At 31.3% G+C, this 15329-nt stretch overlaps 2 protein-coding genes across 2 annotated transcripts; both read left to right on the top strand.

The window, feature by feature from the left end:
• Positions 1–2290: 2290 nt before the first annotated feature.
• spel1 (DNA mismatch repair protein spel1) lies at positions 2291–8763 on the top strand. The gene is made up of 13 exons (XM_011496083.1): positions 2291–2441; positions 3603–3859; positions 4110–4277; positions 4372–4560; positions 4987–5369; positions 5951–6165; positions 6267–6584; positions 6953–7174; positions 7535–7764; positions 7861–7952; positions 8062–8281; positions 8358–8450; positions 8550–8763. The coding sequence occupies exons 1-13, from the start codon at positions 2291–2293 to the stop codon at positions 8703–8705; spliced, it is 2694 nt and encodes an 897-aa protein (XP_011494385.1). The 3' UTR covers positions 8706–8763.
• A 704-nt stretch (positions 8764–9467) lies between these two features.
• LOC105359229 (uncharacterized) lies at positions 9468–13932 on the top strand. Its single transcript, XM_011495760.1, has 5 exons — positions 9468–9705; positions 10380–11228; positions 11499–11892; positions 12047–12350; positions 13758–13932. Exons 1-5 carry the CDS (start codon positions 9578–9580, stop codon positions 13856–13858), a joined length of 1776 nt encoding a protein of 591 aa, XP_011494062.1. The 5' UTR covers positions 9468–9577; the 3' UTR covers positions 13859–13932.
• The last annotated feature ends 1397 nt before the right edge of the window (positions 13933–15329 follow it).

Raw genomic sequence — 15329 nt, 5'->3', positions numbered from 1 at the left:
TTTTTTTTAAAAAAAAAAAAAAAAAAAAAAAAAAAAATTTCGTTCACAACGAACCAATAAAAATGTTAATTACATATCAGTGACTTTTATTTTCACCTGGAAGGTACAGTAAAATAATTTTCATAAAACGTCAGGGATATAATGATCTATTGCCTAACAATAATAAAGAATGAATGGTAAAATAACGATTAATTTCAATAAATTGTATCGAAACTTTTATATACAATAATAATTAGTATAACTCGATAGATACAATGTATAAATTATGTTATGATATATTATTATTAAACACTGACCTAATAAAATTTTCAATATATAACTTTATTTATTATTTTACAAAATAGAATAGAATCAATTTATATTTTTAATGAGCTTATAATAATAATATCCAAAGACTTTATGAAAATTAAATCCCTTTAATTTTATATCAAATTTAAGCTAAGTATGATGCAATTTCAACAAACAAGGAGGCATATATATATATTTTGTCTACGAATTGAAGATATCATAAAATAATCTCCTTAAGTTTTTATTAAGATGATTTCAAATATATTTAATGCTGTAATGCGCACAATTGATTATTAAATATGAGAGAGAATATTATTCGTCGATTAGGAAATTTTTAATAAAGAACAATTACTGAATAATTATATAAAACAAAAACAAACATTTAAAAAATTGAAAAATATATTTAATTTTCTTCTTCTTCTTCTTCTTCTTCTTCTTCAAAGTACCTTATTACAGACACTATAATGATTGAATGTGTAATCTCGTTAAAAACAACTGTGTTTTCTATCTGCTACTTTATCTGTTTATACTTAAGGTATGATTTGTGCTTCTATATTAGTTATATAATAATAATTACTACTATTTTAACGTTGTTATATACTTTTGTTAATCCTATACAAAGCTGATAAGAGAAAGGGACAGTTAGAAAATTAACTTGTCTGCTCGTTGGAAGAGACAAGCTTTAGGGAGGATTTGAATAACTCGAGTAATTCCATAATATGCTAAGAAGCAATTTGTTTTTATAAAAAGCCGAATAACATAAGGATATTCTCGCTTGTTTCATTCGCAAATATTTGTATTATCTTTATACGCATGTGATAATTGAACGTAAAATGTATTATTCAAAGGCAATTGTTGATATGCATTAACCATAACGAAAAAGTATTTTTAATCGATATATCTTATCGACATTACTTATTTTATTAATAATTTATAAACAATTTGGATGTCTACGATATTCGTCACATTTCAAAATCTTGAGTCATTTTCACTACTATATTCTTTAACCTTTTTGAAAGAATGTCCGATCACTTTTTAAAAATCAATATTTATTATGAATACATCTATCTATCAAATGTCAAAACAATGTATCGTCATGATTAAACGAAAGTTTATATTAAAGAGATTACAACACCATTTATATTTAATAACTTACAAAATTTATTTATAAGAATTTTAAAGAAAGTGCGATACTTTCACGGTTTATTTAAAAAAAAAAAAAAGCGAAGAAAAATGTTAGGGAAAACAAGTAGTTACGAATAATGCACAAATGAGGGCATCTAAATAGTATATTGGGAGGAGGGGGGAAGGGGGGCTTCGTAAATTCCCGATGAGGGAATATATGAATTTTTCAGGAATATACGAATATATGAATATTTCACGTAATATATGAAACTACTAATGATGCAATAAATCTTTAGAAAATGAATTATCAGCCATTGATAAAAATACAAGGCACAATTGTATTATTTTATTCCATTAATACAAATAAAAAACTTAATAAAGCATTTTACTCTGTATGTATTGCTCATTGTTCATGAATTAATTATTAATTATATGTCGAAGCAGACTTTACTGTTATAAAATAATAATAACTGTAACCAAATGAAGTTTGCATTGACCTATTTTTATTGTGCTATCTGTATTGCGCCTATCAATAATAATGTTTATATTCCAATTATATTATATAAATATATATAAATTGCATTAAAATTAAAACATTATTTAATGTTCAAGATATAAATATGATTCATAAAATTGTATTCTGATGGCTATTGCAAATCAATCATGATTATAATATTAAAAACATAATGCTTTTAGAAAATTAGTAATTGTTCTATGTATAATTTATAATACTATAGTATATGATTTATAATTCAATTATACGCGCGCAGACAAGCACATATTTTTACGATATCTCTCATACGTTTGATGCATGATTGCTCATACGATAATACGTTTCTATTATACTCTGCCAGTATAAACACACTTATCACTTAATATGTTCTCATCTTCTTTTATGTTCCAGAAACCAAATAGCACCATAAGAATCTTTGACCGCTCGGATTACTACACATTACATGGAAACGATGCTCTATTCGCTGCTAAGGAAATTTTTAAAACAACCTCGGTTTGCAAGAAAATTGGACCAGGTTAAAAGATGAATCTTATTTTTATTTCTATTAGATAATTCAATTAACTATTATATTATTCACTGTGTTTAATTGACATCAAATTTCAACGCTCATTGAATGATTTACTTTAAAATATAAATGTTCTTAAAAATATCTTTTCTTAGAAGCAAGTGTTGATTCGAGTATAATATAATGAGAATGAAAATTCGTTCGTCCATTCATTCATTACAATCAGTTATAATTATTTAACTAATTACGAATGTTTTAGCATTTAAATGGTTAACGAACGATGTATTTTAAATGCGCAAATCTTAGTAAAAGCAAACATTTCTAAGTACATTATATTAGATTAAATATTGTTGTTAATAAATCGTTGAAGATCATTGTTTTTAAAAGTCAAAACGATCACTAGAATTAAGTTGAAAATAATAATTTTCGGATGTACATAAATTTATAAAGTCACTTATAAAATTGAGTCGATGAGTTCATGAAAATTTCTTGTTATAGTTTGCATACGTCATCAAAAGAATATGTGATTTTTTAAAAAAGTTTGCTTTTAATTATATTTCCGCTTAAAACGTATTTTAAACTGAAAGTTGTTTCAACTTATTATGAAAATAGCATGTTATTTTTCAATTGTCATATGTGTTTAATATCAATATTATTCCCTGCCTGACATTATTATAGACATTATTGTATGGGTGTAAAAAAATTTTACGATAAAAAGAATCGCAATATTTATCGATTTAATGAAAATATTTGGTGTTTTAATGTTATTTTAGTTACATATTATTCATAATCGCCTCTCATTGCACATCGGAGTGCTTATTTGTTTTATTGCCTTGTTTGATTCCTTTTAACCATAACCACATATTTAATCATTCACATTTAATAATTGCTTATTTCTTAAATGAAAAACATATATAATGTTAAAATTGTCATAATTCTAATAAGTTTCATTAAAAAGGTGCTTTCAGGGTGGTGCGTAATGTCTTTAAATTTTGTTTACATCGAATGGCACTTTTATCCAAATGTTTTCACCCTCTATTGTTGAAGTAAAAATGCAAAATTCACAATCTCATAAAAGAAAAGTGCATCTTGTCGCATCCTGATCTATTTTAAGAAAAATAATGGACAGCGAATAAATTTATAATTGCTGTACTATTTTTATTCACGCAGAGCACAACAAAATTGACGGCGTAATCCTAAATAAAAATCATTTTGAGACCTTCATACGTGACTTATTACTTGTGAAGCAGTATCGCGTTGAGGTTTACGTGAATAACGGCTCGGCCAAGAATCAGGATTGGAACGTTGAATATAAAGGATCGCCGGGTAATCTCGCTCAATTCGAAGAGGTCCTTTTTAACAATAACGACGTTGCCGTCGAGTCTGCCATTTTGGCCGTGAAAGTCGGATCCGAGGGCACATCCAAGGTACATACAATAACTCTAATGCTCATTCTCTGAGGTTTCAATGTTTTCTTTTATTTGTTTTCAAGAATAATTACCATTGCCAAAGTTAATCTAATCACTGTCAATGTTTCATTAATTTGATTATCGAATATTAATTGCTTATATATCAGTTTTTAAAATCTCAACTTTAGGTTCTTTTGCCTTGATTGTTGTCCGATTAAAAAAAAAAAATTTTTTTTTTATCATCATGATTATTATTATTACTTTGCAGATCGTTGGCGTCAGTTGTATCGATTCGATTAAATCGATAATTTCAGTATCTGAATTCGAAGACGGCGATTCGTTCATGAATCTCGAAACGATCGTTGTATTATTAAAGCCAAAAGAGTGCGTATTACAAGTTGGTGAAGGAAATACCGACTTTCAAATTGTTAAACAGGTATTATAGGTTTCATTATGAGTAGCATTTATCGTAAACAATGAAAATGACGTAAACTAATTTGCCTTGCAATTACAATGCACACCAACTTTAGCTTATGGAACGAAATAACGTTTTGGTAACGCCAAAGAAGAAACGCGATTTTAGCACGGATTCCCTAGTACAAGATTTAAATAATCTGCTGAGATTCAATAAGGGCCAACAGCGTAATTCTCAAGCCCTTCCGGAAATTAATTTAAAGCGGGCAATGGCTGCGACTGCCTCTCTTATAAGCTACTTAAATGTAAGTACTCCTCGCATCCTTATTCTTTATTTCAATTTTGACCGGAAATCAAATTTTACCGATCGCCTGCATTCACGTATCTATCATACGGATTTTTCCTATCACTTTGATCATTTTGTAGATGCTCACAATGCACTTATGCAAATGGCTTGCTTTCGCATTTTATAAATGACATATCTCGGCAAAATATGTACAACGAGATTATTTATCATAAAAACGAGACTTTGGTTGGATTATGTGATTTAAATTAAAAGAAAAAAGATACTTTCATGATAAAATAACCGTTTATTCGGATCCTTTGTCGTTCCTATATTCAAGTATTCGAACTTATTCTTAAACAATTCGAAATACGCATGAAATCTGATAAGAACGCCAGAACTTCTACGTTCGTTATTTCACGATAATGGATAAACTTTCATTTGACAGCTGACGGCGAGCTCCGGCGAGGGCGGACTGTTCACCCTCGAGGAGATCCCGCGCAACCAGTACCTGCGTCTCGATGCCGCGGCCATCAAGGCTCTGAATCTGGAGCCGTCCGGGCGCCTCGGGGCCTCGGCCAACTCGAGCCTCCTCGGGCTCCTAGACAAATGCAAGACGGCCCTTGGCAAACGACTGCTCGCCCAATGGATCAGGCAGCCGCTCCGCGACCTCGCCCTCATCAACGAACGTCACGAGGTCGTCGAGGCCCTCGTCGCGGACACGGACACGCGCTCCACGCTCAGCGAGGACTACCTCGGTCGTATACCCGACCTCCATCAGCTTGCGAAGAAGCTCGGCAACAAGAAGGCAGGCCTGCAGGAGTGCTACAGGTACTTGAAGCTGCTCGTCCTCTTTCTCTCCGTCATCTTTCCGATGATCTTTACGATTTACTTCCTGTAGCTACTCCTTGCCAATATAATCCGTCGATTGTATTATGCGACGTGCATTGTATTATGTATTATTGTATTATGTTAGGCATTTGCATTTGCTATGAAACTTGTATGATGCTATGAAAGAGAGCCGAATGGAGTATTAAACAGAGTCCGTGTCTCGTTGTTTAGTTTTGGAAAAACTTTTGGAGCATAATGTAGAATAGATAAGATACACTCGGTTATCGATCGATCATCCACAGTTAATGCTAAAGATTATGAATGATTATGATATATCGCATGGTTTTACACTTTTTTTCTTTTTTAATTATCTATCGTATAATGCATATTATAGATGTAAAAAATTGTTTCGAAAAATCAAATAGTTTCTCAAATATTTATCAACAACGTTTATCCAAAACATTCTCTACCCCTTAAAAACTCGTCACTCTTGATTACATTTTTTTTTTTAAGATATTCCTCTGCGCGCTAAATGTGCAATTATTTTCATTATAATTGATTTCATTGATATATTTGTTTAGAATTTATCAATGCATGATGTATTTGCCATTGTTCCTTGAAAAGCTCAATGCACTTGCTCATGTACCTGCTGTGAAAGCCATGATTTTCGACTCGTTGAGAGAAAGTATCGAAGAAATGGATAAATTTCAGCAGATGGTCGAGCAAACTATTGACTTGGATTCTGCGGATAGAGGGGACTTTTTGGTGAAGGCAGAATTCGACGATGAATTAAAAGGTGTGCAGCGAGTAATTTAATTATCATTCCAATTCAATTTTTGGATTTTATAAAAAATTATATCCAATGCTTATGAAATTTCTTTGAATTTATCCCCATAGTGCTTAAATCAGAAATGGACGATATTGAGAATAAAATACAAAAGGTCTTGCATAAAGCAGCGAATGATTTGGGAATGGAGTCGGGAAAGTCTATTAAATTAGAACTAAATCCCCGACTTGGATATCTTTTTAGAATTACATTGAACGAAGAGAAGAATATTAGAAATAATAAATCTTATACGGTTGTAAATTCAATAAAAGGTGGCATCCGATTCAAGAATAAGAATTTGGAAATTCTCAACGACGAATATTTATCGAAAAAGAATTCGTATACCAGTCAGCAAAAACTCATTGTCGCTGAAATTGTAGAAACGGCAGGTTTGTAAATAATTAATTTCTTCATTTGTTTTAGTTATTTTTTTTTGTTTTTGTTTTTGTTTTTTTTTTGTTTTTTTTTTTGTTTTGTTTTGCTTTTTAAGGAAAAAAGATTAAATTAAGTTTACGGAAGATGTTATTTTCTTAAAAGTTCTATAAATTTTTCTTGCCTTTTATTGGGAAAATTTTTTGAGACAAACTTTAGCGTAAATATGCATTATATCCAAGAAATCGGAGTGAAATTTAGAAATCTAAAGACTCACGTTATTGTCTAGGATCTATACAGCGATAAACTTTTACGATAAAAATCAATTCTTACATTTGCCATTATAAATAATATGTATTTGATCGATGAAAATGATAAATTATAGCTGGCTACGTTCCTCCAATAAAGGTCATTGGTGGGATTATTGCAACACTCGACGTGTTAAATTCTTTTGCACAAGTAGCAGTAAGTGCGAGTGAGATGTACGTCCGGCCAAAAATGTTGTCTAATGAAACGCAAGAGCTTCGTCTCGTGAAAGTTCGACATCCGTGTTTAGAAATTCAAGATGGAGTTAATTATATTGCCAACGATGCTCATTTTACAAAAGGTACTTTATTTATTTATTTATCAAATTTATTTAATAATGCTGGGTAAATTGATGCTCGACTTTTTTTGTATGTACGAATAATGCGAAATGTCGACTGACTATAAAATTATTATCAATATCGACATCTCGTTTCCACGAATTCATTAGCGAAATTGAAACGATTGATACTCTAAACTTTGGAAATTTATTGCAATTATATTCATAAAATACTTTTTAATAGATATAAATATATATATATATATATGTTTAATAATAAAGCTGCGGTGAGATGGGGAGGGGGAATGCATCAATTTCAGCAGAAATTTAATCAATTAAGTCTGAATTAAGATAACGTAAAATTTGAATTTCTACTTTGTATAGACAGTCGATTTCACATTATCACTGGACCAAACATGGGTGGAAAAAGTACCTACATCAGATCAATTGGAGTAACAGCATTAATGGCTCACATTGGAAGTTTTGTACCATGCGAAAGAGCCACCATATCGATATTGGATTCTATTTTGGCGAGAATAGGCGCTGACGATTCGCAAATAAGAGGACTTTCCACCTTTATGGCGGAGATGGTCGAGACATCCGCTATTTTGAGAGTGAGTAATTTGAAAAGTAATCGTACGTAATTCGTTATAAATGAAAGCAAGCATTATGATAATGAAAATCGCGAAAATCCATGAAAATTCTTACAGACGGCAACCTCTAATTCGCTAGTTATAATTGATGAACTTGGACGAGGAACTTCGACATACGATGGTTGTGGGATAGCATGGGCTATTGCGGAGTAAGATATTCTTATCAAATTCTGAAATAAATAAATGATTAAAATTTATATGTAAATAGGTAAGTGGGTAGGGTTTAAAAAATTATTTTAATTTTCCATTATTTTTCAGACACTTGGCAAAAAATGTAAAGTCATATTGTCTGTTCGCTACGCATTTTCATGAAATTACGCGATTGGCCGAAGATGTGCCATCGGTAAATAATTTTCATGTTACGGCACTCGTCGACGAAAAACTGGTACTGTTGTACAAAGTTAAACCTGGAATTTGTGATCAAAGTTTTGGAATTCATGTCGCTAGAATGGCTAATTTTCCCGATGATGTGATCGAGGTAAACATCATTAATCTTAGAGTACATGAAAGATATGTTCATCGTTGATTCTATGAAATGTATTTTACATGTTTAGTTTGCCAAACAAAAACAAGCAGAATTAGAGGATCTACAAGGTGCTGTATTCGAAGGATCGGACAATCCGGAAAAGAAAAGGAACATCATTAATGTAAGTGTATTAATAATTGTCAATAATAAGTAGTAGATTCAATATAATTTCAAAGGATTTCAATGTATTTCAAATTTAACGTGGAAAATAATTTAACAGGACGGCGAAAAGATGATCAAAGACTTCATGGAAAAATGCACAGGTTCTAATGAATCTTTCACGGATGAAGAATTAATAAACAGAGTCAGAAATTTAAAGGAAGAAGTTCTAGCTCATAATAATCCCTATATCAAAGCATTATTAGGAATGTCATAATTATATTAAAAATCGTTCTAAGCGTGCAAACCATTCAGTATTATTATAAGGAACAATGTGCCAGTGAGATTATTATTTTTATATTGTCAATAAATAATTTTTTCAATATAAAAGATTAAATTTCCTTTAAAATTTCTATCACAAATTGATAGATCAAAGCTAAAGCCAAAACGAATATTCCTTTGATTTAAATTTCATTTACATATTGAATTTTCAATTAAAATAAATATATCGATAATTATTTTGTCGAATGAATACTTATGAAACTTATATGCATAAGTGATTGTATAAATCTGTCTGCGCGCGCGCGAGTCACACGCAAACGCGCGCGCGCACCCATATGCGTGTATGCATATACATATACACATATGCATATGCATAAATGCATTAATATAATCTACTATTTATAATTATTGTTGTAGCAGATAAATAATTTGCATACTTTGGCAGTTGGCAAAAAAAATGAATTTTACATTCAAAATATATATTTATTGTTATTGAAATGAATAGGCTTATAGGACGCTTATCCAACACTCCTTTACTTACGCAACTATTTCGAATAAGGATTTACATTTTGTGCTAAAAGTGTGCAGCGCTTTAACAAACGAATTCTATTAATATAATTTGGGACAGTGGATTATTAGAGTGAAACGACAGAACCGACGGACGGTAAGTTACACGCGCAGTTTGTACGTTTTTTAACGTAGTAACCTTGAACCTGACTAGTGTATTCGTGGATTTCGGGGAGTGTCAAGAAGAGACGTCGTGAGGATAGACTGCAGGGTGGCATTTGATTTTTCACACAGCCGCCTTTTTTTCTATTCTAATATACAAATTATTTCGATTTACGTGCGTACGTGCAATTTATCGTAATGGATCCTGCAGTCTTTCCCGAAGAAATCTGGATTAAGATTCTACTTGAGTGTGACGTACCTGATATCATAGCTTTTGGGAGCACCTGCAAGTACCTACGTAAGACCTCCGACACGGATTACTTATGGTGAGATTTCTTGGAGGTTAAAATTTTCAAGCATAATGTATTAGAATAAGTTTAATGTACGTGTAATCGATAATTTTCACTATATACTTGCGCTACTTCGTCTGTGTCTTCTTAGGCTTTTCTTACACTTTTTCCACATCTCATATTATTACTAAATCAATTTTTAATATTGTTTAGCTATCGATAATCATTTTATACACTTAGTGTAACTTTACGTATTGAGTTTATTGTATTAAATACAATTCAACTTTTACATATCGCATATTCATAAAGGAAAATAGTTGTAAAATTGTAAAATCATCGTTATACGCAAACGTGTAAACATATATTACAATTTTCAACTGTCAATATAGATTATAAATTACGAGTAACTATAATATTTTTTATTATAAATCCAAGTGTATGTTTATTACCTACGATATAATTAAGTTTTATTGATTTTGCATCCTGTTTGATTGGTGTGAAGGGTACATTATAATAACGATGCACCAATGAAACTGTATCAGAATTTTTTTTAATATTTTTTGTCTCTGGTCTTTTCATAATTTTCAATAGTTAAAGGTGCGATTTTTGCGCAAGTGTGTATCATTAAAGAATATTGAAGATTATTTTAAGATAAAAATTGAATCTCAAGATTCTATTTAATTTGCTAATCATTGATTTATTTATTTTAGGAAAATGAAATGGTTACAACTTATATCTACGGTACAATTCCAATTTCCCGACATGAAGTGTCTTCAAATGCTCAGCGTCAGTTTTAAAGCTATGTGTTATCGATTGCATATGATTTTAACGTTAGCAAACGAGAGCAACGAGAACTCCTTTCCAAAATGCTGTAACTGCAGTAGCTACACTTGTCAAAGAAATTGTGTAGAAGGTTCGAGCGTGAAAGTGGTGATAGAAATAGGAAACAAATACACATGGGTAATCATACCGAATTTTGGATTAAGAAGGCATTTCTCCATGCTTGGCTTTCCCAAATACAATAGTGAGACTCAAGTCGAACAAGTACCTCCTCCTTCCCAGCAGAACATTCCCAGTAGTAGCGGTCGAAGAAAATCGGAAGGAAAATTTGTAACGAAAAAATCAATCGTTAAGTTATTGAAACTTTTGGAACCGGAATCAACAAAGATTCCGCCGCGCAGTGGACCCTTTTGCGTTTTTTGCAATTCGGTACAATTGTACAGAGAGAAGAGAAGATTGGAGCAGCATCCCAACGACGCATCGTGTTATACGCGGTGTAATCCCATTTATCAAAAATTAATCAATGGTTATTGCACCGATACGGAACAAGTGTTGGGTATACCAAATATAGATTTGTTTAACCCAGCCGAAGCACTGCTTATAGATGGAACATTTTCAGTTTTGAAAGATTTTGTCGATCATCTATTTCGACAAATGGGTCTAACAGAGACTCTGAGAAAACCAAATGCTGTTCTTATGTTTTGCGAACCCTTGGCTATTCATCCATTACTTAGGAAACAGCTTTTGCATTATTTATTTCAAGAAATTAAAATAGCTAGGTAAGAGAAACTTAGTTTCTATATGCCTTATCTCTTCATTACTATCCGCAATTAGTTTTTCTATTTTACCAATTAATTTTGCAGCCCATTAATGCATATTTATATGTAATAACGAGGTTTCAAATAAAAATGTTTAATAACAATGTTTGGAATTAAAAAATTCATAACGTATATTCACAATCTATAAAAATAGAAAATTTCCTATTAATTTTTCATAAATACAATTGTTCCGTAAAACTGTTTGACCATGTATCGATATGATTTTTGCAGAGTTTGTTTAGTTCCTAAGCCATTGGCAGCGTGTGCTATGCTAGGTATAGAGACTTGCATCGTAGTCGACAGTGGTGCTTTGAGCACAACGGTGGCGGTTGTGATAGATGGAAGAGTGATACCACAGCACTGGAGATTAATACCCGTAGGAGGTTGGCACGTTGCTTATTATCTGAAACAAGCTATGAATTGGCAACCAAAGGAATTTCATGAGATTCCCATATCTTATTTGGATTATCCAACCGTAAAAGAGCGATGTAGGCTAAGTCTTGATATAAGGAAAGAAGAATTTAGTAATAAGTCCGATAGACTTTATAAATGTGGGCAGAATAAAGCTGAAAAAGTAGATATAGATATTCGGGTCGATACTTACGCAAATTGCAAAAAAGATTGGGTAATTGCCACTTGTAATAAATTAATATACATTCAATTTTATATGTATCGTCTAAGATTATGAGTGCGTCCGTTCGGGCGGATGTAGATATTTATATTTTTATATTTTTACACTTGTATTATACAATGTTAATGTAGCATTAATATCCTTGCAGAAAGTTTCATTGGGATCGGAGTTGTACACAGCTCCAGAATTAATGTACGTTAGTATGGATTTGCCGGAAGTAGTTAAAGAAGTAACAAACGGATTACCAGAAGATATAAAAGAGGATTGTCTTTCGCAAATTCTCCTTACCGGTGGCAATACAGATTTAGCAGGGTTTGAATTCAGATTGGGACAGGATTTAAAGAAGCTTCTTCCGCAGTACGCGAATATCCTAGAAGTGAAAAGTTGTCCAGGTACTCACAGTTGGAATGTAGCATTGGGATCGACTTATGTGCCTTTAGCTGTGCATCCCGGTAAGTGAAAGTATTATCATTCGCCGGCTGACCTCTTGACTTCTTACGAAATATGTTTTATTTGATAAATTTATGCAATATCAAAGGTACAATATATTTTGTTTTACAAAATTCCAAATTTGTGTAATCGAAAGCATTGTAAAATTCATATCAATCATTATAATTCTCTGACTATGTAGATATTCGAGCCAATAGTGTTTAAAAATTGTGATTAAGTAAATTAAAATAATTTATCGCTTTAATAACAAATACTTTCTTTACTTTAACGCAGTCAAAGTGCTCTTACATTGTCTCTCTCATCATTTTACTTTTTTCCTTTAAAAGTATTTCGCATTTAAGGGACAAAGATTGTTTGCAAATTTTCTTTTAAAATTTCGTTAATTCATCGCTTATGTATGTGTTATGTGCTATATCATTATTTGCTAATTTATATGAAATTATTGAAATAAATTGAACGAAATAAAAATCAATGTTTTGCATAAAAGTTTAAAGTATGATTTCCGCAAGTGATGAAAAATGATGAAATGAAATGTAAAGTGATGAATCATGTAAAATTTCGTCTTATATTATTAAATATTAATTTAAATTCAATGGACATTTCATATAGAGAAATAATTCAAATGTAAGGATATAAGGAAACGATATATCAATACTTAATATTATTATAATCTTGAGTCGACGATAAGACTAAATAAAAATTTATCTTTATATCGTCTTAAAATACATCTACCGATGATGATGTAATTATTTTAAAATGTTTTTAGTTAATTTCATATCGTGTTTCATAATGAGTTATAATTTTAATTAAGTCCTAAAATAAATTGTTTTTTACAACTTGATTGATAAGACAATCAATGACAAACCAATTAATAATACAGAATTTTTTTTTTTTTTTTTTTTTTTTTTTTTTTTTTTTTTTTTTCTCCACCTCGATAACGAAAAGAAGTACGAGAGTAGGTTGATTTGATATAATTTTCCAAAATGCATCCGTCTCAATGATTAATTTGTCAATTACGAGTTTCGTCAACATCATAACGATGATAAATTCTTCAAACTTTCAATTTCAAAAGTTCTTGTGAAATATTCCTCGTGCTGTATTATTGTCAATTTCGCAACAGTTTTATGATAAAAACCTTAATGTAAATATTGCATTAGGCATGAAAAATCTCTTGTTTATTCAATTGCAACATTTATGCTTCAAATCAATATTCAATTTGACCTTACGTCAATTCAAGTACGTTAAATGCCATTTGTATTAGCTCGACAAAAGTGCTTGGAGACAGCTAATTCCGACATTAATCTACGCGTGTAACAATATCAGCGATAATAATCGAATGCCCCACTCCAGTAGATCGTCACATTTAATTTTAACTCTTAAAACACGCAATGTCTCTGCTTTTTATTTAGACAAAACGCCACCAGAATACATGAAAGGAAATCCATTCTGGCTGTCACGCGAAGAGTACATTCTGTTCGGATGCGAGTCGCTGGCGAGTCAACAGCAATGAGCAATGTTTATCATCTCGGTCGATTTATCGCTGCGAGAAAGTAAGTTATCGCAATTGAGAGAACCTTGACAGGAGTATCAGGAAAGAGAGCATTTATATCGAAGAATCGTACGGTAATGACGATAAGAGAGCGAGCGAGCGTTACTGGATCACGGGGATTGCCTGTGCACAATTGTCGAGTTGCCGTCACGACGGACTTTCGCACTTTCTTACGCTAGTCGTTGGCGAATGTCGGGAAATCACCGCCACGAATGGCCATCACCAAGCTAAGGGTTTTCCTTCTTACTTGGCTCGACACGAGCTGCTTCATCGTTAGCTCGCTTGCTTTTGATTGGCCACCCGGATATTTTAAAAAAATTTATGCGTACGAATGGTGAGTTCCCGGCGTTCTTATGTCCAGTGAAATTGCATCGCTCTCATTAGCGTTCGATAATTGAGAGCTTTGATGTATCGCGATAGCCAGAAAGATTTATGTATAGATGGTCGCCCGTCTAATGCAACGTTAACATCGACGTTCTCGCTGTATTCATAGTAATTGCTGGATAATTTTTAATTTTGCGGATAATGTGTTGTGTCTGGTAAAATTTCTCCCGAATCCCACAATCGTGTAAAAATCGTTTCAATTAACAGGTCATTAACGGTACTGCAAGTAATTTCACATTTCCCACTCTGTCATTTTCATCAGTGAGCTATCAATCATAGCCAACACTATGCTATCGATTAGTTTTAGATTTTGTATTTTGAAAATGGTACTGCTTAAATAGCATAAAATTATTATGTTCTTATTAAAGCGAGACGCGATGTGAATGACAAAATGATAAATTAATATTTTTATTTGACCTTGCGTACGAGTAAGATTTTACGTGATTTTAATAAAGAATTTACTATTTTGTACTCGTATACTATATTCTCAAGAATTTTATAATTTCAATAATGTTAAAAATACGAAGGGAAATATTTCTTTACAATGTATTTACTTATTTATTTGCAAAAGTATTCGAGATATTAGAATCCATATTTGTTGTACGTCTTGACGAGGCAACAGTTTTATATTATATATTTTAAACTTTGTGATATACTATATCTGATCGAGTGGTAAAATAGTCAATCAAAGCAATAAATTTATCCTGTTTATAGTATATACATAATATTTAAATGACATAAACTTGTAAATTTTACGCTCTCAAGATGTACAAAACTATGATGTATTTGATTTCAAAATATTTAAATGCTTTATTTATTACTCAAAATGCAAATATTATGGCTGTTTTGTATATCATAAGAAAAGATATATTATTTGTATCGCTTTAACTTAAAAAAAAAAAAAAAAAAAAAAAAAAAAAAAAAAAAAAAAAAAAAAAAAAAAGAGGAGGAAAAAAATTATAATTTTTTATATAAAAAGTATTATTTTATAAACTCAGAATTATGTAGTATTAATGCTTCTTTTTTTTTACCTATTTACTTGCAGTAC

This window comes from Ceratosolen solmsi, unplaced genomic scaffold (assembly GCF_000503995.2).
Source record: "Ceratosolen solmsi marchali unplaced genomic scaffold, CerSol_1.0 scaffold11, whole genome shotgun sequence".
NCBI classification, from domain to species: domain Eukaryota; kingdom Metazoa; phylum Arthropoda; class Insecta; order Hymenoptera; family Agaonidae; genus Ceratosolen; species Ceratosolen solmsi.
This window is presented reverse-complemented; position numbering and strand designations above follow the sequence as displayed.

Bases quoted from the DNA above. Each gene is read 5' to 3' on its own strand.
- spel1 (XM_011496083.1), top strand. From the start codon at position 2,291: ATGTTCTCATCTTCTTTTATGTTCCAGAAACCAAATAGCACCATAAGA. The intron at 2,442-3,602 runs GTTAAAAGATGA...TTATTCACGCAG, and splicing joins TTGCAAGAAAATTGGACCAG to AGCACAACAAAATTGACGGC. The intron at 6,585-6,952 runs GTTTGTAAATAA...GATAAATTATAG, and splicing joins TGAAATTGTAGAAACGGCAG to CTGGCTACGTTCCTCCAATA.
- LOC105359229 (XM_011495760.1), top strand. From the start codon at position 9,578: ATGGATCCTGCAGTCTTTCCCGAAGAAATCTGGATTAAGATTCTACTT. The intron at 11,893-12,046 runs GTAATTGCCACT...ATATCCTTGCAG, and splicing joins CAAATTGCAAAAAAGATTGG to AAAGTTTCATTGGGATCGGA. The intron at 12,351-13,757 runs GTAAGTGAAAGT...CTTTTTATTTAG, and splicing joins GCCTTTAGCTGTGCATCCCG to ACAAAACGCCACCAGAATAC.